General features: G+C 46.9%; 2 protein-coding genes across 3 annotated transcripts; both read left to right on the forward strand.

Moving 5' to 3' along the window:
• The first annotated feature begins 479 nt into the window (after positions 1–479).
• TST (thiosulfate sulfurtransferase) lies at positions 480–13,224 on the forward strand. The gene is made up of 2 exons (XM_006270248.4): positions 480–1,308; positions 12,707–13,224. Exons 1-2 carry the CDS (start codon positions 714–716, stop codon positions 13,003–13,005), a joined length of 894 nt encoding a protein of 297 aa, XP_006270310.1. The 5' UTR covers positions 480–713; the 3' UTR covers positions 13,006–13,224.
• An 86-nt stretch (positions 13,225–13,310) lies between these two features.
• CIMIP4 (ciliary microtubule inner protein 4) lies at positions 13,311–19,763 on the forward strand. 2 transcript variants are annotated; one of them, XM_006270249.4, is made up of 6 exons: positions 13,311–13,882; positions 15,999–16,074; positions 16,738–17,375; positions 17,958–18,108; positions 19,233–19,343; positions 19,590–19,763. In XM_006270249.4, exons 1-6 carry the CDS (start codon positions 13,874–13,876, stop codon positions 19,679–19,681), a joined length of 1,077 nt encoding a protein of 358 aa, XP_006270311.2. In that variant the 5' UTR covers positions 13,311–13,873; the 3' UTR covers positions 19,682–19,763. The 2 variants fall into 2 exon arrangements, with proteins under 2 accessions (XP_006270311.2, XP_019345063.1); XM_019489518.2 differs by lacking the exon at positions 13,311–13,882 and having other exon boundaries at positions 13,892–16,074.
• The last annotated feature ends 1,265 nt before the right edge of the window (positions 19,764–21,028 follow it).

Raw genomic sequence — 21,028 nt, forward strand, 5'->3', positions numbered from 1 at the left:
GCGCTGCGCTCGCTTCTTCCCGCCCCAAGGCGGGATCCGAGCCCCGGCTCGCCCAGGGCGGGGCACGCCCAGGGAGACTCCGTGGGGAAGCAGCAGGGAGCCAGGCCTGGGGCTGAGCTGGCTTGGAAGCCTTGTGGGCAGGGCCCTTAGCACCAGGGGCCTTATTTGTCCCTGGCAGCCAGGCCTCGCAGGCCCTTTGCTTACCAGGTGAGACTGGGTCTCGCCAAGGCACCGGTTTTGCTTGAGGCCTCGGCCCTCCCGCCTGCCCGGGCCCATTACCCTTGGTGCCTTTTGCGAGGTTTGCCCTTAACACCGTCAGATGTGGGGACTGGGGCCGTGTCAGTCACCCAGGCAAGGGATACTAGCTCATGTTTTTGCCCCGCCCTGAGGAGCTCCCATTTACTGCCCCACTTTGCTAGGCAGGGAGCATTTAACAGTCCTGACCCCGGTTCCCTCGGTCTGGCAAGTTGTCTGGGCGCTTTGGGAGTCTCAGATCAGCCCTCTGAAGAGAGCAGGAGGCTCAGCCTGGAAACAAACGAAGGAAGGCACCCCCCCTTTCTCCCCCTTTTCCTCCCTCCCGATGGCAGATGATTGGCTGAGAACTTGACACTGGAGGCTGGCACTGGCCGAGGCTGGGTCCCTGCCCCTTGCACACAAGCTGCCTCTCCACACATGCTTGTACTAAAAACGCCGTTCACCGCGTGAACGCCACCATGGTGCAGCAAGTCCTCTACAGAGCTCTGGTCTCCTCCAAGTGGCTCGCAGAGTGTGTCCGGGCCAACCGAATTGGGCCCAGCCTGCAAGTGCTGGATACCTCCTGGTATGCTCCCAGGGAGAAGAGCGCCCAGCAGGATTTCTACGAGAGGCACATCCCCCGTGCCTCATTCTTCGATATTGAGGAATGTAAAGACAAGTCGTCATCCTATGAGCTCATGCTCCCCAGCGAGGCGCGCTTCGCTGACTACGTTGGGCAGCTGGGCATCAGCAACGACACGCACGTGGTGGTGTACGATGGGGATGACTTGGGGAGCTTCTATGCACCCCGGGCCTGGTGGATGTTCCGGGTCTTTGGGCACAGAACAGTCTCGGTGCTGAATGGTGGGTTCAAGAACTGGTTGAAAGAGGGGCATCCTGTGACGTCGGAGGTCAGCCGCCCAGAGCCAGCGGTGTTCAAAGCCACCCTAAACAAGTCCCTGCTGAAGACCTATGAGGAGATGGTAGAAAATCTGGAATCCAAGCGGTTCCAGGTGGTGGATTCCAGGTCAGAGGGGAGGTTTCGTGGGACAGAACCAGAGCCAGGGAAAGAAGGTAGGAGTGCCCCTGTCAGCTAGGGTTGGATGTTTGCTCATATTAACTCGAGCACAAGCCCTTCCCCATGCTAACATACACACACCTTATCTAATGTACAGGTGTACCTTATCCCTAATACCTACCTCTGCTTGCTTCCCCGCGCATAAGATGGGACCCGCACCTCAACACGCAGATCAGGCTGCCTGAAGAGATCAGGGCTGTTTGGAACTAGGGTTTCCTTTCAATCTGTTTCTAAAGACAGGAACAATTGTGAAATTCAGAACTGGTTGTAGATGTCCCTTAGGTTTAAAATTGTGGCCTGGTTCCCCCCTTCCCCAGCACCTGCTGGGAGTTAATCAGCTGTATACAGGCTTGGGAAATTAGAATCGCTAGACTTTTCTGTTCAATTCATTTCTATTGTTAAGAGACGTGCACACTATTACTATTCATTCCCACACCTCATCTTAGTTACGTACGCTAGCAGAAACCCAAGCTGTTTTTAAGCAGAATCTTGTCCCTATAACCTAAGGAAAGTTTTTTGAACTTTAGAGTGAAATCCAGTTCCAAATGAGCTGAAGAACTTGTTCGTCTCGATCTTTGCCCCTGGAATCCTTACCATAAACTCAAACATTTTATTGTGAAAGAGCCCTAAACCCTGACCCAACAGGATATATGCTCCTTCCCTCCCCCCTTTTGGGACAAGCTGGAGGATGTTGTATAGCTGTAATGTAATTAGCCTGAAGAGAAAGCTAGAACTGCAGTGGTAGGTACGGGGGAAGCTGCGTGTACTCTCCATACATAGCAGCATGCCTGGAATGGAATTTCTCTCTGCTTGAAGTTAAAAGCCCTTATTGTAAGGGTTCATATATCACAACCACTCCCAAAAAACCATAGGAATGACTTTCAATCCCTGAGAGTTCCATAAATCCCAGGATTATTTGTTTTGTCTCCTGGTTTCAGATCACTTAGTGGAAAGCCAGTCCTCTCTTCAAACTGTGCAAAAGCATTTCCTGTTGTTGCTGTTTCTTGAGAGCTTGGGGGGGATGGAGGGTGTGTGTGTGTGTGTGTGTGTGTGTGTGTGTGTGTGTGTGTGTGTGTGTGTGTGTGTGTGTGTTGGGGGAGGAGGGGTAGTTGGGAGCAGGCAAGTGATCCTAATCAAAGATCACAATCCTGAATTTAGATCCATGCAGACAGATCCCTGCACCCATGATGTAGTGGGGTTATAAATGGGGCCCACATATGGAGGGAACCGCATATGTGGATCTGAAACATATTATTAGACCAGGGGTATCAAGTTCATCTGCCTCTGTGGGCCACATGAGTGGTGGGGGCCTGGTCTGTGAGTCACATTGGGCCCACATACCAGCCCTGTATGCCAGATCCAGCATGCATCTTGGAACAGGTGTGTGCCCCAGATCAGCCTGTCTGGGCACACAGTGCCCACTCCAGCATGTGTCCACTCCATGCCAGATCCAGCACATATCCCAGACCGGCCAGAGCAGGAATCATAAGCAGTGCATCCCTGGAGCAGGCTCCACATGTCATACAGTCCCAGACCAGCTGATCACCAACTGTGCTGCACGTAGCACCTGCTCTAGCCACTCTGGCACCATGGTGCACACAGAGCCTGCTCTAGCATGTGCTTGCTTTATGCCGGATCTAGCATGTGTCCTGGAGCAGGTGTCATGTGGCATGTGTACCAGAACAGCTGGTCTGGGACTGTGCTGCACATGGCACCCAGTCCAGACACCCTGGGGCCACATTGCATGCAGCATCTACTCTGGCTGCTTCAGTACATGTGCTGGATCTGTCACAGAGCAGATGAAAACTTAAGCAGGCACCACATGCAGCCCTGTCCTGGAGTGAGGGGCCATCTGGCACACCCCAAATGCTGCCTGCAAGTTCACTTGAGGCCCACGGGCAACACCAGAGGTTGAATGATAGGGTTCCATTAGCCAGATCTTTGACACGCCTGTATTAGACAATGAGCTGTGGTATGGGAATTAACAAGAATGGAAAGGAGGCATGACAACGATTACTGCAGTTTAAGTTCTGGAGATGGGTTTATTGGTGGTTCTTTTTTTTTTAGCATGTTAAAATCTGAGAATGTAGGCGTGTTCCTAGAAGTAAAAACTGAAATTCAATCTGAAGTGAACAATGCTCCTGGCAGATGGTGGATTCCATATTCCCTCTCCCCAGTCCCTGGAGTGGGGGTGAGGAGCTGTCATCAAGCAGCAGATACTGCAAACCCCTCACTGTTACTGTGAACACACTTGCCTACATTGAAACTATTTTTACTTTGCTTGGCCCATGTTCATACCTCTTTAGCATTGTATTTGTTTCCCACATATAGCCCCAGCAGACAAACTTTCCAGGTGCATATGCTCACTGGCAAGAGGCTCATTAATTTAGTGAAGCTGAATTTTTTTGAACTACTTAACTGATGACAATATCAAGTGCAAATTGTCAGCACCAGAGTTTATGCCCAGCTGTGCAATCTGAAATCTATGCTCTTACTTTGTTCCCTGATGGAATGACCTTTGTAACTGCAACACCTGCAGGTAGTTTAGGTAATAAGGGTGATTTTGAAGTTAAGAAACTGATCTACTACTCAGTTCACCTAAGCTCAATTTATGACTCTGTTATTGATTTCTTTGATTGGCTCATTTAATCTTTCTGGCCTTGAATCCCCATCTGAAAATGAGGATTGTTCCTTCCCGTCAGTTCACTCTGCCTGTTTAGATTGTTGTCTCTGACCTCAAGGGATAGATATTCAAAAAGCCTGAGCCTGAATTGATTCAGTCTTTGCAGGTTAATCTAACCTGCAATGCTTGAACCAATTTGAAGGTGGATAGACATTCCCTTTTCATTCCAGAAATGGAGGTACGTGCCTGCAGTGGCTCAAGCTAGGCTCCAGAGGGCAGTAGAGCAACCCACCCTTCCCTTCCACAGTACTGAGCTGAGGGGGGTGTGGCCAGGTCCTAGGAGGATGCATTGATTAGGGTGGGGTTTAAACCCCCACCCTGACCTGCATCATCTCAGGCACCCCACCCCCACAATTGCTGCTCAAGGAACGGGAGTGTTGCCAGACCCCACCCCCTGGCTAGCACTCTGAGGCAAAGGGTGGGGTGTGCAGTGAATGCATCTGTTGATGATACTGAGCTTTTCAATCTCCCTCTCCTTGCCTGCAAATCTGGCAGGGCTGCAAAGCAGCAGGGAACTGATAAAACCACAATGCTCCTCTTAAACAGTTTTTTCCATGGAAAGGAGGGACATGAGTGACTGGTGCCTCTTGAGTCGGAGGGTGGGGGTGTTCTGCAGTGGCTGATCTCACTGACCAGGGGGCCCCCCTTTGGGCAATCTCACTCACCAAAAAGTGGCACAGCTGCTTTTGCTGGTGGCCCCGTTCCCCGGCCGGCATTCGCAGGGGAGGTCCTGCCTGCCCCTCTGCCCATCATCTAAACAGGGAGCGTGGCCTGACGGGGTGCACCAGCGATCTCAGGAAGTACACGTGCACCCCCCTGCGCCCCCTATGCATTGCCGCTGAGGAGGGACAGTACCAGCTGACCTGTTGATTAGCTCCAAAAAGCCCTGCGTGGACACTGTTCTGTCTGCCTTTGTCCTGTCTGCCTGTCCCAGTGAAATTGGAGACATACACACAGACACCTCTCAGCATTAGCTAGCATACCGCATGCCTAGGGTCTATGGGGCTAGGGTTTGTGCTGTGGGAGAGGGGAATCCCTGCTTGAGCAGGGAGGGAAGTCAGGCAGACCCTGCTGTGCCTGCAGTCTCCCCCAGAGCTCTGGATAGGAATGAGAGGGGCAGGGCCAGCATATCCTCTGGAGCCAAGCCTAGCCCAGGGCTGCAAAGCATCTGGGATGCTGGGGAACTCTGGTTTAACTTAAATCAGGAAGGCGTCTGGGACAGACATTGCATAAATCGGTTTGCCCCAAGTCAGTTAAGTCTGATACTACATTCAACCAGGTTTATCTTAAACCAGTTTCAGCTATTTTTAAACTGGTTTATGTGCACTGAACTTCTGTTCTGTTGCAGGTTTAAACCAGTTTCTGCACACTTAAACCAGTTCATGTGTAATGTCTGCCCTAGGAGCTTCTTGTCTTCTAGGTGTTTATGCAGCACCTTGTACAGTGGGATTCTGTTCCCTGTTAAGGTTTTTATCTGGTACCATCATACGGGCAAGTAAGAACAACAGTGGCTGTGTCTACATGAGACACTGACTGAACAATAGCTCACTCCTATTGCTCAGTAGTGCTGTGTGGCACAAAGCATGATGCAGCACTGCTGTTCAGTAGTAATGAGCTTCTGCCCAATCAGTATCACCTAAAAGCCATTTGGTGATGCTACTGTGTAGTAACTTCAGTTACTGCGCAGTCATTTAGTACTTGTGTATGCAAGTACTAAATGACTGTGCAGTTGTTAACACACAGTCAGTGTCTCATGTAGGCATGGCCAGTGCTTATAAAATCCCACACTATCACCTTGATACCATTTGGCCCAGACATGTACAGGAGCTCAAATGCAGTTGAAGATTTCTCAATTTCTTTACAGGCAGCAGAAACAGATGGAAACTTGCCAAAGGTGCATTTTGTTGCAAATGATGTTATCCTTGCCCCCTCCTATTCTCCAGACTCCTATACTTTCCAGCTCCTTTTGGACTGCTTGGGCTCTTTCTGAAGGCACCCCAGGGAAGGAGGGTGTTTCACTGTTCACTTTCCTGTTTTGAGTGATGCCTGTAAATCTAGCTTTCCTGAGCTGAACCTGCCCTTAGTCCACCCAATGCAGCCTTGCTAAATCCATCAGTTACCGCAGCGGCAGAAATTCCTTCAAAGCCCATTGTGTTCCTCCAGATCATGTGATTCCTAAGGTAGTTGGTGGGTTTTGAGAAATGTGATGAGTTTGGTAGGTATCAGTCTAGGCACCAGAGTCTGCATCATGCCTGTTCTGACTCTTTAAGAACTGATTCTTTTGACCATTTCAGCAGCTAGAGATACCACAGACAGATCTTGTTGCCAGGATTATGGAACCTGGCACAGATGAACAAGATTGTACTTGAATGGTTCTTTTTCAGCTAGTTCCTGAAAGATGGAGTTGAATCATTAATTATCCACCCTGAAGACAAGTAGTTAAGTTAAAAGGAATGATAAACAAGACAGGGTTTTTCAATTAAGGTTTTCAATTTCAAAAGATGTGGCTGTTGTGAGAAGGACATTAGTTATTGAAGACAACTTGACTAAAGAAATCAGGAACTTAAGAGCTTGGGGGAAACTTAGAATTTCTTTCAGTCAAAGGTACAAAAATCAGCTGAAATTTGCAACCCAAGCAAAGGAGAAGAAAAATTATAGAGAAAAGCTCCAGACCTACCTCGAAGAATAACCCTCTCAGAAAGGATATTGGGTGTAAGTGAAGTGTCTACAAAGAACAGAAAAAGAGATTAATCAGCAAAGAAAGCAATATCTTATATACCAGGAAATGGGACCCTTTCCAGAAGTCCAGCTGAGTTAAACCTGACAAAGGAAAATAAAACAAACAGCAAAAAGTCCTTGAGCCCTGTAGGGCTTCACAATTATAAATAAGAAAAGAACAAGGAATAAGGAAGTGGGGCCGCTATGTGATGAGTTGGAAATAGTAGAGGAGTAAAACTTTGGGGTGTAGTAGCTTAACACACAATGAATGTGACATGGCTGTGAAAAAGGTAAATATTCCCTAAGGAGTGTAAAAGATATGGCCCATGAGCCAGTGGCAGACCAACGGAGACAGGAGGGAGCCATGGCCCCTGAGCACCAGCCTTGGGGGGTGCCGGCTGGGCCCTTCAGAGTTTTTATTGCATGACATGACTTTAAGTATTGCTACGAGAAGGACAGGTGGGGGGCAGGGGAGGCGCAAATGCAAGCATTGGCCCCTGTGCACCGGAGATCCATGGTATGTCACTGCCATGAGCTGGATCCATCATCTGGCCCCCAGTGCTGCCCCTGGGTCTTGAGTTGGCCCACATGGTGCACATGCCAGACTGGCCCTGTGCACAGGACCCAGGACACAAGTCAGCATGGCACCTGCTCCAGCTAGTGCGGAACATGCACTACATGCTCTGAAAAAGGCAAATATACCTTAGGACAGGGTTACTCAACCGCTGGGCCATGGGCCTAATTTTAGTGTGCGAGGCCAGGCAAAGTTGGCACAGGACCAATCAGAGCATGTGGGGCACAATCCAGGTGCATGGGGAGAGGGGAGGCAGTGTGGGTCTGGGCGGAGGCAGTTCAGGACCTGATCCTGGCATCTGGGGCCCAATTGGGCCCACGGACTGACCCTGCACTATCCATCCAGCCCATGGTGTCAAAAGGTAGAGCACTACTGCTCCAGAGCATATCAAACAAGGTAGTTGAAGCAGAAATAGAAAAGTATGTGTGCTATTATATACAGCAGTTGTGAAATCTGAAATTCAGTGTGCAGTTTTGTACATCCCTGTTCCCGTAAGATGGATTCACACTGGAACAGGTACAAAGAAAAACTACTGCCTCTCCATTGCCCTTGCCATCCTATGTTACTGGAAGAGGCTAAAGGAGCTAGGCTTGGTTAGCTCTTGTTCAGTGATTCCATCGGTATGCCAATGACATGAAACTCAGATCATTTACAGCAAAATCAGATAGTTAACTCTTTTTTTTAACTGATGGCTAGCTACGAGCTTTTCATGAGATCCCAGCTGTAACCCAGGTAAAATGGAGGTGATGCTGGCTGAGCAGAAGAAATGTTAGACAGACAGCAGTGGATGACATCTGTGTATGTGGTGCTGTGGTGTTTATCCACCCCTTTATCAGGGAGATCTGCAGTCAGGAGGTAACCCTGGGACCTCCATGGCTCCTGGAGTTCCACTTTGGTGGCCAAAAATGCCTTCTTCCATCTGTTTGCCACAGCCATGGGGAGAGTTTCTGGAGTTGTCCTTGCCACAGTTAACCACATTAGACTGAGATTACTATGTGCTCTATGTTAGGGCTGGCATTGAAAACCACTCAGAAATGGCATGTAGCCGGCAGAATAGAAATTTCAAACACGTGCCAAATGACTTAGGAGCACAAATCTTATTGAAAGCCAAGGGGACTCATGCTCCTACAGAAGTGGTTCTCAACCTTTTTAGGCTTCAGGTATCACTCCATAACTCTTGTGAACTGAGCTGCACCAATTTCAATAACTAATTTATTTATTGCAGCACTTTACTCTGGGCACAGCCGCCCAGGATGCAGGGAGGAACAGGCACTTAGCTCTTCACACAGAGGTAGGTGTGAGCTTAGCTCCTTGCACTAGAGCCAGATGGAGAGGAGCCTGCACTTATCTCCTTGCATAAAGGAAGAGCAAATGCCTACCTCCTGTCACCCTCAAAAGAATTTTGTGGAACTGCTTGATGCTGTGGCAACCCTGTTGAGAGCCACTGTCCTACATCATATTCCCAACCTGCCCTTGAACCAGAGGCTGGGAGGATGTTTCTGAAAAACCCATCAAGAAATAAAAGCATATATTTATTGCACAGAGCTAGGAAGGTGTCTTTGGCTTTGTATTAACATCTGGGTACGACTCCAGGTCCTTGTCTATAAAACTTGGTGGTGTTTGGTTTCCAGCTATCTGAGATATCATCTCTATTCCTGTGGACTATTGCAACAGCTAATTCATAGATTTTAGGGTCGGAAGGGACCTCAATAGATCATCGAGTCCGACCCCCTGCTTAGGCAGGAAAGAGTGCTGGGTTTAGATGACCCCAGCTAGATGCCTATCTAACCTCCTCTTGAAGACCCCCAGGGTAGGGGAGAGCACCACCTCCCTTGGGAGTCCATTCCAGACCTTGGCCACTCTAACTGTGAAGAAGTTCTTCCTAATGTCCAGTCTAAATCTGCTCTCTGCTAGCTTGTGGCCATTATTTCTTGTAACCCCCAGGGGCGCCTTGGTGAGTAAAGCCTCACCAATTCCCTTCTGTGCCCCTGTGATGAATTTATAGGCAGCCACAAGGTCGCCTCTCAACCTTCTCTTGCGGAGGCTGAAGAGGTCCAGGTGCCCTAGTCTTTCCTCATAGGGCTTGGCCTGCAAGCCCTTAACTATACGTGTGGCCCTTCTCTGGACCCTCTCCAGGTTATCCGCATCCCTCTTGAAGTGCAGTGCCCAAAATTGCACGCAGTATTCCAACTGCGGTCTGACCAGCGCCCAATAGAGGGGAAGTATCACCTCCTTGGTTCTGTTTGTCATGCATCTGCTGATGCACGATAAAGTGCCATTAGCTTTTTCGATGACTTTGTCACACTGACAACTCATGTTCATCTTGGAGTCCATTAGGACTTCCGTGCCACCCAGCAGGTCATTTCCTAGGCAGTAGGTATGCTGGACATTTTTCCTCCCTAGGTGCAGCACTTTGAATTTCTCCTTGTTGAATTGCATTCTGTTGTTTTCTGCCCATATGTCCAGCCTGTCCAGGTCTGCTTGTAGTCATTCCCTGCCCTCCGGTGTGTCCACTTCTCCCCACAGTTTTGTGTCATCCGCAAACTTGGACAGAGTACACTTCACTCCCTCGTCCAAGTCGCTGATGAAGTCATTGAAGAGTATCGGTCCAAGGACCAAACCCTGCGGGACCCCACTGCCCACACCCTTCCAGGTCGATACTGACCCATCCACTACGACTCTCTGGGTACGACCCTCTAGCCAATTCGCCACCCACTGGACTGTGTAGTCATCCAAGTCACAGCCTCTTAACTTGTTCACCAGTATGGGGTGGGATACCATATTGAAGGCCTTCCTGAAGTTTATCTGTTCTCCTAGGTTTCCAGGTAGTTGAGGAATGAACAGGGTCCATTCCAATGCTATTGGGACAACTTACTTCTGAGGCCAAGCAGTTGAGTGTCTCTGTTTACAAAGTATTTGCTGGTGGTGGGTGGCCCTGTTAACTGTAGTGATGTGCATGTTTTTTAAAAAGTAAAGATGAAACAGCTCTCTGTCTTAGAGGAGAACTGCATACAGCTCTTGAGCTTAGATAAGGAGATACCTGAAAAGTGACAGAGCAGGCAGGTGACAGCTCAGGGCATGGAGAGGAATTGGTCACACTCTGACATAGAGGAGCTTGTATGGTGCACTCTGCTTTCCATGCAGTTTGTGTTGCTGCTATTAGTCTCTCACTTTTGAGTGCATAGCCCAGGAAGGGTCCGGTTCTGCCATCACAGAATACATATAATTCCTGGCCATGCCTCTCTGGACCCCAACACTCCTCCTCCCAGGATGCCCAGACATAGGAGGTAGAGGGGAAGCATACAACCATTATACTGGAAACCAACCTATACTGGGGGAGTCCCCATAAACCAGCTTTGCAGTTCAACTGCTGGAAAGGGGCCATGATAGAGCACAGGATCAGAACTATAGCTTTTCCCAGGAGTTACTTTTGTTCAACAGGGAGAGACTAGGGCCCTGAGTCTTTAATTCTTTCTCCCAACAAAAAGCTGTCTGGTTTGAAAGCTGCGTGCAAGTGCTGCTTTAGTAGTCTATAGTAGTATGAGTGACTGGCATTTGGAAACATGGTTTTCATTAAAAAGCAGCAGAGCAGGAGTGACAGTAGTTCTCTTCCCAATATTTGCTCTACAATGCTGAAATCATTTCCAAGGAAGTGTGCAGACCCTACTGAGAGCTGGAGCTAATTTCTATTGAGCTCAGAGGAGACAAATCAAGAAGCAAATGAGATGGATAATGTCCGTCTGGAAGAAAAGGAGGTCACTCGTGACCCAGCCGCAGAACAGCCTTCCAAAGGAAGCTCATCCTTGTTTTAGGCTCTGTCTCTCAACCATCTCCCTTTACCTGCGGGACAAAATAAAATGTCACAGGTCTTGCAGCCTCACACTGTGGTTATGCAACCAAGAGTGATGATATGGAAACATCATTATGTAATGACACGACACTCTGATGCTGTGTCATGATGCAAGATTGTGGCATTGTGAGACCTAAAATTAACTGGGGACTCTTTTTTTCATCCTCTCCTTTTGTAGGAAGGGAGCTAACTTATGACTAGCTGGACCAGCCTATGCTTTTTAGAACAGCTGGTGTCTTGTTTTTTGAAGCATAGGTTCCTACTGATCTGATCTCCACAAAAATTACCTCCTTCATGCTCCTTAGAAATCCAAACCTAACTAATTCCACTCACTGGAAAACAATTTCAAGCCAGCATGTACAATCCCTGGCTCTAATGGGGAGTGAGCCAAAGCCCATGAAGGTAAGCAGAAAAACTCTCATTGACCTGAGAGATCATTGAGCCAGGCACATACTTAAAGAGTTTGAATGTCAATGAGACAGTTAAAATCTCATTCATCATTTTTGATATCTACTTTGTATTAATGGCATTATTCTTTGGAACATATTTTCAGACAGCATGAGTTTATATGAATGGCTTTCACAAGAGTTTCTGAGCAGAGAGAACTTGACCCTTGTTTATCCCAGGGCAGACCAGCTGTAAAGTACTATACAGTCTGAATTCTCCACTCACATTGATAGTTCTTTATGCAATTTACCTTATGGTAGGGGCAAATCAGACCCTAAATGTGCCATGGCTGCCAGGTCTGGGCATGGACTCCAGTTCCTATTTCCCTAGAAGATAACCTGTGAGAAATGGATCCAAACACGTGGCTGAGAACATTTTTATAACCTTTCTGCCTTTTAAGAACTTGTGTTGTCTGCCCTGTTTCAATGACGGTTAGAGATGATTTCATAATTTCACAGGGCCAGGTTCACTCCTGATATGACTATGGGCAACTCTGGTGAATTTGGCACATACATTAATTGTTAGGGGCCAGAAATGGCCACAGGGTGTTCCAGTCTGATATCTTCTTACATATGTTTCTGCATTACTCTTTATACCTTGTCTGTTAGTGTCTAGCCTATTCTGCTGTAGCATCTCTGCAGTGACGGAGGACCCTGCTCATGAAGAATCTTAGATTTTGCAAACAAGGTTTTTTGGGTGAATCTGATATCTTTTATTAGACCAACTTAAATAGTTGGAAAAAAATTTTAAGAAAGCTTTTGGGTTCAAAAACCCTTTGTTAGGCTAAGGAAGTTTCAGCAGTTGGTGTGTGCTCTTCCTGGATGGAATGAAAAGTAAAGAAGCCACAGGCTGGGCTGGTATGCATACATGATAGGCAGTCAGTGAAGATGTAGATTGAGAAGTCAGGGATTTCTCTCACTAATATTCACATCTTTGAGGATTTCAACCTTAGTTTGTCTTCTCTAAGGTGCCTGTATCCTTCAGTCCATCACTTCATACAACCACCCTCCTCTGAGATTGTGAGCAATTCTCTTAACAGTATTTGCTGATTGTGATCCTGCTGTCTGGATATTTCTTTAAACATTCTCATGTTTCCTTCTCTCTGGTGGTATTTTTTTCTAGGGCTGGAACCAGGTCACATCCCTGGCACCATTAACATGCCCTTCTTCAACTTTCTCACGGAAGCTGGCTTTGAGAAGAGCCCTGAGGAGCTTCAGCGCATGTTCCAGGAGAAGAAGGTGGACCTCTCAAAGCCACTCATTGCCACATGCCGTAAAGGGGTCACAGCATGCCATATTGCCCTGGCAGCATACATTTGTGGCAAACCAGATGTGGCTGTCTATGATGGCTCCTGGTCAGAGTGGTTCCGCCGTGCCCCACCAGAGTATAAGGTGTCAGAGCGGAAACGCAGTACAGCATGAAGGGAAGAAGGCTGTGATGCACTTCTACAGTATCCGTCAGGCATCAGATTTTTCTACAGTCTCCTTTCACAAGCACTGAAAAGGTGGTGGAGGGAGGGCAATGTATGAAAATCATCATACTTTATACTTTGTCTCATTTTCTAATACCAAGGGGTAGGCTTTTTTGAGGCTCTCTTGTTTTTTATCATACCACTGAATAAAATCGGTACCTTCAGATTCCATGTGTGTGCATGTCTCTTATCCTTCCTAGTGCCCGCTTACCTCTTCGCACTCCGCAGGAAGAACAGCCATGTTACACTGAGGAAAGTAACGCTCCTCTGTAAGATGCTCTGTGAAATCCCAGCTGGGTTGTGAGATAGCGAGTCTAAGCTCCAAACATTCCCAAGGCATGGGTAGCACAGTCTTGTGCTAAACTACAGCATCATGTGTTCTAGTCCGGACTGTTTCACTGATTTGGTGAGTGATTGTAGCAAGCTACAGAAACGAGGAGAACATTACTTGTCTTCTGGAGAGCGTTTGGGGAGACCCTTGGATGGCATGTTCCATAGAAATGCAGAAATCCTGTTAATTATTATTATTTTATTGTGAGAATCTTCACAAAATTATATGACTATGCTGAGAACTATCAGGTCTGGGCTCCTTTTGGGACAGAAGGGTTTTGGTTTGTTTTTTTTAAAGCAACAAGGATGACTCCAAACTGTGATGTTTATTTTGGTTCCCATAGTAACTACAGCTCACAGATAGGGAGGGTTGTTCCCTAGCAACCATCTATGGTGCATACTCTTAGTTCAACCTCGTCATCAGCACTCCTGGACTTCAGCAGGGCCTGCCCAGTTAGAAGAATCACTTTGGCATCTTCCCTGAGACCATGGAACAGGTGAGATACCTCTAAGAGAGAGGTTTCACATCTCAGCCTCTTTCCTAGGAACTGAACCAACCCATCAGACAGAAGGGCTCAGACAAATACACAAACAAAGACAGTCTGACCTAAACAAAGACATCATTTCATGTTTCCTGCCATAGTAATCTCACCATCTTTTGGATGCTTGGCTAGGCCTCATGTGGGGGACATGGGGGGCTCTACTTGGCCACATCTGGCAGCTGATACTGAACCACATCTGGCAGGAGACACCAGGCCACATCTCACATATATATAGCTCATCTATTATAATAATAATAATAACAATAATAATAGTGCTTTTCCAGGCAAGAGACCTTGTGAGAATGACCCAGCTACAGCTGCCTAAGGAAGTTAGTCCTTTGCTCCAGAGTGACAGCTCTCAGGTTCCTCTGTGGTCATTTGATACCAGAAGACAGGGAAGTGTGAACAAGGTGAAAATGTCTGGGGATGGTAAAGCAGGCTAAGGATTTATTTGGGGATCTTCAGAAAAAGGAAGAAAAATGTGTTTTCATTATTTCTAACTCCTGAATTGAAATGCATTTCATACTACGTGTATGTACCGTGCTTACTGCAGAATGGGTTAAAAAATAAGAATAACTGGATGAAACTCTATAGCCTGTGTTATACAGAAGGTCAGAAATGATCTAATGGCTACTTCTGGTCTTTAATTAATCTAGGAATAAAGCCTGGATTTCAGTTAGAGCCACCTGCTGCTGCTGTAAGATAAATAATAGATAGTAGTAATGTATAATTATCTCAAATCTGCCTGTGAATTTTAACATCCTTTAAATCATGAAAAACTGGGAAATCTGAGTTAATTGTTAATGGTTATACTTTGTGGAATAAGGAGACAGAGTAGGCAGTATCCCAGCCCCTGGTACACAGAACTTACGAGTTACAGCTGATAAAGTCTTCAGTTGTTGAATTGAAGGCTTGCAGGTTCAGAGATCAAATCTTTCTTTTGCCTCTAGGAAGAATATCAATAATGGTAATTTTACTGTAGGTAGAAGGCAAGAGCCAGTGTGAGAAGTAAGGGTAGGAGATCCAATTAGTAAGGCTGATTCATGTAGGCTGATTATAATTTTAATAAAAATGTAAGCGTTTGAGTGCTCTGAATGGGAACCAAAGAAAAGAACCTAATTTCATCACATGGAACAGTGACATGCCTTCAGTTGGGACCCAACCCTGTGCCCATGGAGTCAGCTGGAGCCTGGTTGTGGTCTTTACCTGGGCTATGACTTGGGAGTCCTTGCTTTCAGGTTTTATCATCTCACATGCAAGTCTTAAGGTCTAACAAAGGTCAAGGAAAAAAGTTAGCAGCGCGGGTGAGGTTTGCACACGAGAGCTACCCAACAAACTTCCTCCACGCAAAACGCAGTCAACCAGTGGAGTCTAATACCAGTGTTAAATACCAGTGGTTTTTTTCCCCCCAAAAGGGCTAGGTTATTTTTTTTTAATATTATCATTTGCACTTATGCCACAATGGGTGAGGGTAACTAATGCAAAGCATAAAGCTATCACTGTGGGAAGCAAGAATCCCAGCTGCATAGGTACTGTGTTTTGTGGCTGATGCTTTCTTCTGCTGTTCTACTCTTTCACCTTCATACTCTTCTTGTTACACTTTAAATCCTTCGAGAAGAGGCTGTTTTTCACTATGTTTATACGGTTCCTAGCGCAATGGGGTCCTGATTTGGTTGAAACCTCTATGTTGTGCCATAAGACATGTAACAAATAATTTTTCTGTTAATTTTTTATCTGCTTTTGTTATCTCAGTCAACGGACACTAATTGAGTCAGTCCTTATCAAATGGAGTTCCACAGTAACTGCTTACAGTATTGCAGTATTGCTGTGGCTGTCTTGTTGTTTTGTTTTACACTATTCTCCCATAATTGTCCACTTTTTCTGATAAGAAATGATTGTTGACTTCATGTATGAATTAGCTGATTGAATCTGGTACTACAAAGCCCATAGTAAACAGGTGGTAAGCCTGTATCTGTATGAGACATGATTTACTTCTCACAGATGGACAGATCGTTCAGATTCTATTGTTCCCCACATTATGCTTAACACACTCCTTTGTTTCTCTCTTGAGGAGGTGCCTATAGCCCTGGCCTCCCATATACCTGCTGCAGAGAAACAAGAGTCTATACAGGCTGGCAGTCCATCAGGTAAGCAATACAGTAGAAAAGATGCCCCTCTTTTATGCCACATATTATGGCAAGCCCTCAAATCCCAGTTTAGTTATTTTTCTCCATCCCTTAGACTACACCTGGATTCCTGTGTAATTGTGTGTTTTCATAAATGCATGGTGTTAAATATGCAAGCGGGCAAAAGAGTGTCTGTCTGCACTGATTTACAGTTCGTGCCTGTGGAAATATGTGTGTCCTGATTAGATAGGTGTATTTTTTCAAGAAGGCATTCATGTGGACATGTGCCCAGCAGAAAGAGCAGGGGGGAGTATTCATGTGAATGAGAAAGACAAAGCATGTGCTGTTCAGCTGTGTGTGTAGGCATACATTTACATGGGTAAGAATACTCTTGCACAATGTTCAGTGCACAAGCAGTGATACTTCGTTATGCATGTATGCGACCAAGATGCTTATTTGTGTGTGCTTCTGGACATGTACATACCTGTGTATATAACAGTGACAGCTGAGACCCCTCAGCTCAGAAGAAACATGAAGACCATCATACTGCATTTTTGAGAGTGGCCCTTAATGCTATCTTTTTATTTAATGATACTGCACAGTACCAGACGGATTTATTGCACCATTTAAAACACCATCCACTACCAAAACAATGCCAGATATGTTCCTTCTGTCTTTGAACAGAGCCTGGAGATGCCAACAAGGAGTATATTGTGGCAGGAGTACGGCCCACTAACAAGAGAACATCCTTGAGGAATTCCAGCAGAACCTCATGGAAGATCTCCAAGGGCCCAGTAGCTCCAGGAACACCTTCAATCTCTGCTCCAGTTAAACCCATGGCATCCCCCTCTGTGCAGCATCTCTGGACTAGAAGCTACAGCAAACAGAGCCTCCGGCCTAAAAGTCTCTCTGCACAGACTGATGATGCTGGAGAGGAAAGAGAAGAGACCAGAGATGTCTCAGGCACCAAGGAACCTGCAGCGGGGCAACATCAAAGAGGGAGGACTGGGGCCCTCCAACAGCTGGCACAGTCTAGCCAGAGGGAAGCAGAAGATGCTCAAACCAACTCAGATGTAGCAAGGCAGCATCGGACGCTGGGGCCCAGGATACCTGGATCTCCCCGAAAGACCATCAAGAGCCGCTACAAAGAGACAAAGGAAGTCCAGAATGGTTTAAGTGCCAAGGAATCCTTAGCATCAATAGGTCAAGATGTGAAAGCTGAAGGAAAGCCCCTTCCAGAGAGGAAGAGCAGCCTGATTCCCCCCATTAGCAAACACAACTGCGGGAGCACTGTAGTGGACCACCTCATTGCTGCAGAACAGGTAACAGAGGAAGGAAGTGGCTTCACAGACCCTCAAGGAGCAGGGTGACTGCTCGCTGAGGTGCTGTAAGAGTTGACTGACTGGAGACTGAAGCAGTTCCTGGAAGGTTTGGCAGGGAGCAGTTTGAATTTTGCACTTGGGGGCAGGTCCTGTCATCGCCTCCCCACCCTGCTCTCCGTAGCAAACTCTAGATCCAGAGACATCCACTGTTTGACATGTCCTTGTGTCCTCTCTCAGGCTCTGTCATCATTCTGTTTCTCTTGATAAGCAGAGGGTGGAGGGCTCTGCAGTCAGAATTAAAATCCGCAGTTCTTCTGGGCAAGATGGTAGGAGTGCCAGTACACACCAAAGATCTGAATTCCCACCTCTTGTTAGTAGGTAGAATTCGATTGGTTCCTAAGTTGCACCCATTTGTCGCACCCAAGTCTAAATCAGTCTAGGTGTTTTGGGTGCACCCAGAACTAGTAAAAGAGGGTTATATTATCTCTCTCATGTTTGCTCACAGAAGGAGATGCCCCAGGGGATAAGATGCACATGGGCAATGTGGATGAAGTCTGATTCTGTATTGCTTGTGATCTTCAGGAACGCCGTGCTCTCTGCGAGGCTGGATTGATTGAAGGGCAGAAGCGGCTCAGCGACCGAACACTCAAACTGCTCGAAAACCCCCTGACCTCCACAGGTTTTGCTGATTATAATGAGCTGGGCTACAACCTGAGGTCCAACATCTTCCAAGGTGGGCAGCCCAACACTGCTACCCTCAAAGGTCCAGTACTGACTCCCTGCGCACTTTGTGTTATCCTGGTCTTCTGAGTTGGTAGATGAGGTGTTCATTCAACTCTAAGTCTCTTCTCTGCACCCCTTGCACCTCTCTTTCATCACTGCTGTGACACTGTTCAAAGAAGAGAAATAATGGCTTCCCTTTTTACACCTTTTGTCTGTCTCCCACATTGCCTTTTTCCAACTGATGAGAAGACAGGGTATAACTTGACCACCTATCTCCTCTACCTGGACTGTAACCCCTGCTATTGGATGTGCCACACAAATATCTCCACTTCAGATCACATCCTTCTTCCTTAGTCAAGGATTTTGCAGATATGCCTCTCCCCCAACTGCTATGCATCCAGAGTCCTCAGTGATCCCTCTATATTGCCTCCAACATAACTGTTTGGAGATCTAGCTACTCCATTGGTCTCATCTCTATGGTATCTGAGTACCTCTTGGGTACATAACTCTGTCCCCAACTTCCCATATGCCAACCTAAGATGGATTATTATTACTGTTAAATTTCTAGGAACTGTGGTGAATAAGTAAGGCCTTGTTATGCTGGGTAATTTTGCAGCCAAGTAGCAAAGAAGACAGTTCCTCTCCCAGAGAGCTCAAAATAGATATTGACATTAGAAGAGACAGACAAAATAGGGTAGGAACAGGTGGGGAGGATGACGTAGCAGTACATCAAAAGATGAAAATCTAGAAGTCAAAAGAAGAGAACAAGAGTCACCTTGGTTCGCGCATGTGTGGCCCAGTGCTGGATGGCCGGGTGAGTTTCACAAAGAGGTTTAAGAGGCAAGGTGGTGGTTTTGTGAAGTTAGCCTGGGAGTTTCACCCATTTACGGCTGACAAGCTTCTGCAAGAGAGTGGTGGTCAGAGTCCAGGTGATCTTGTAATCATCCCCAGATCTTAATAGAACAGCGGAGTAAATGAAAATACAGTGAGAGGGACAAGATTGTCTCCTTATCTCTTTTCCCTTTCCCTTTTGTTGGCTGGAGTTTGCCATGCCCAGAGCTGGATCCATCTGTCCACAGCATGAGCAACTGTGCAAGATCTGTATTCAATTCCTGTGTATCCTGTTTTTTGCAGGTGGCCCACTGGAAAGCAAGAGCCTGATGAAGGATTCCTATACCCCAGATGTGATTCAGAGGGCAGTCAGGGACCCCAAGCACTGGCATGGAAGGAAAACTGATGAACTAGGTATGCCCACTGTCAGGAGCAAGCAACCCATGTGCTTCAGAGTTGGGCGCTGCCAAAACAGGGAGAGGGTGATAGGTATGGGATGGCAACTGGCAAAGGAAAGAAGCTGATGAATTAAAGATGGGCATTATCACAGGAGAAGAGACAAGGAAATAAGGCTGAGCATTGCCATAGGTGGGTAGGCATTAAGGGGCAGGGACTAGGATTGCAGCAGTGATGGAACTATGTGGTTTGTCTTTTTTGTAGGGAGGTGGCATCAGAAAAATGCCCTAAACATCAACCTGCAAAAAGCTTTGGAGCAGAAATATGGGGAGAAGAACAAAGGTTCCAAGTCCTAGACGGTGAAGGAAAGAATATGAGTGCTTGCAGAGAGGGGCTTGCTCTTCCTACCCCTACAATAAACCTCCATCCAGCCTCTAATCTCATGCTTACTGAGTGTCAGTGGTAAATTGATAATAAGAGAACTGAGGAGTCAGCTGGCAAAGCCTTTCCATCTGGGTCCAAAAAAGGGATGGGGGAGGCAGGTCCCTTAGGCCAGAGTGTTTCTTTGAGGAGTGGTGTGAGGGGGAATGGAAACTGGGGAGTGGTGTGAGAGGAAAATGGAGGAGGGGGGTGGGCAAAGCCCAGGAATTAATAAACCAGGGGACCAAATACCCATCACTAGCAGACCAGCAAAAGTACTAGGTAATTAACAAGGTGGGGAGGAATTTCTTTTGTAGGCGTGTGTGAAAGACAAGGGAATAAACTCCAGTATAAATGAACATTGGTGGCATTTTCAATGGCTACCAGCCCCATTTCCCTCTCTCCCCAGTGGATTCTGTGTAAAAATCTCCTGCAGGGCAGCAAAGAAGTTGAGTGGCAACACAAACCAGGTAGAGAGCCATCTTTCCTTGATAATTTTTTATGCACATTGACTCTAAGCTATTTTAGGATACCTGTCACTGTCGGCACATTACCCAGGGGTCACTCTTGAAAGGCTGGAGATAGAAGGTGCGTAGGGCAGGATGAAGAGGCAATTTCTCCCTCCTCCAACCCTAATTCTGACTCTCTTGCTTTAAGGCTGGTGGACAGGGACTACCATGGAGAGCTTCTGCATTGCCAGGATCCTGGAGGAGCTATGAGAAAACCTGCTAAATCTGTCCTCAGAACAGGAGGCAGCAGGTGACTCACCAAGACTAATGAATTCATAGCACAAACCAGTGCTCAAAATCTATCCCACCAAAAGAGCAAGGGATGGCCACAAGGGCACACAAACTACCCCTGGTCTTTTCCAACCCCGTGACTCATACTACAGTAAGGAGAATTGGTTTTGGGGGTTTTATGGCCAGCCATTCCTGTCTGTGTGATTCCCATGAAGCTATCCTCTGGAAGAAAGGTCCACCTGTGAGGAAGATTATGCCAACCATACAGGGTACATATGAGCTACCATCTAGAACAAAAATTCTCAAACAGACTGCAGTGGCACCCTGGGGTGCCCTGAGAATCTATCTAGGGTGACACAAGGTGCTACACAATGTTACCACTGTTAGGTGCTCACACATGATTCATAAGATCAGCCTAAGGATTTCAAACAGGAAACATTCTGACAAGGAAGCTTACAAGAAGTGGAAACTTGGACAAACAACTAGGAAGGAGTATAAGAGTATTGCTTGGGTATTCAGGGAAGAAATTAGGAAAGCCAAAGC

This window comes from Alligator mississippiensis, chromosome 4 (assembly GCF_030867095.1).
Source record: "Alligator mississippiensis isolate rAllMis1 chromosome 4, rAllMis1, whole genome shotgun sequence".
Lineage (NCBI taxonomy): Eukaryota > Metazoa > Chordata > Crocodylia > Alligatoridae > Alligator > Alligator mississippiensis.

Coding starts and splice junctions, on each gene's coding strand:
- TST (XM_006270248.4), top strand. CDS start 714: ATGGTGCAGCAAGTCCTCTACAGAGCTCTGGTCTCCTCCAAGTGGCTC. Junction 1,309..12,706: donor ACCAGAGCCAGGGAAAGAAG/GTAGGAGTGCCC, acceptor ATTTTTTTCTAG/GGCTGGAACCAGGTCACATC.
- CIMIP4 (XM_019489518.2), top strand. CDS start 15,966: ATGCTTAACACACTCCTTTGTTTCTCTCTTGAGGAGGTGCCTATAGCC. Junction 18,109..19,232: donor GAGGTCCAACATCTTCCAAG/GTGGGCAGCCCA, acceptor TGTTTTTTGCAG/GTGGCCCACTGGAAAGCAAG. Junction 19,344..19,589: donor AAGGAAAACTGATGAACTAG/GTATGCCCACTG, acceptor TCTTTTTTGTAG/GGAGGTGGCATCAGAAAAAT.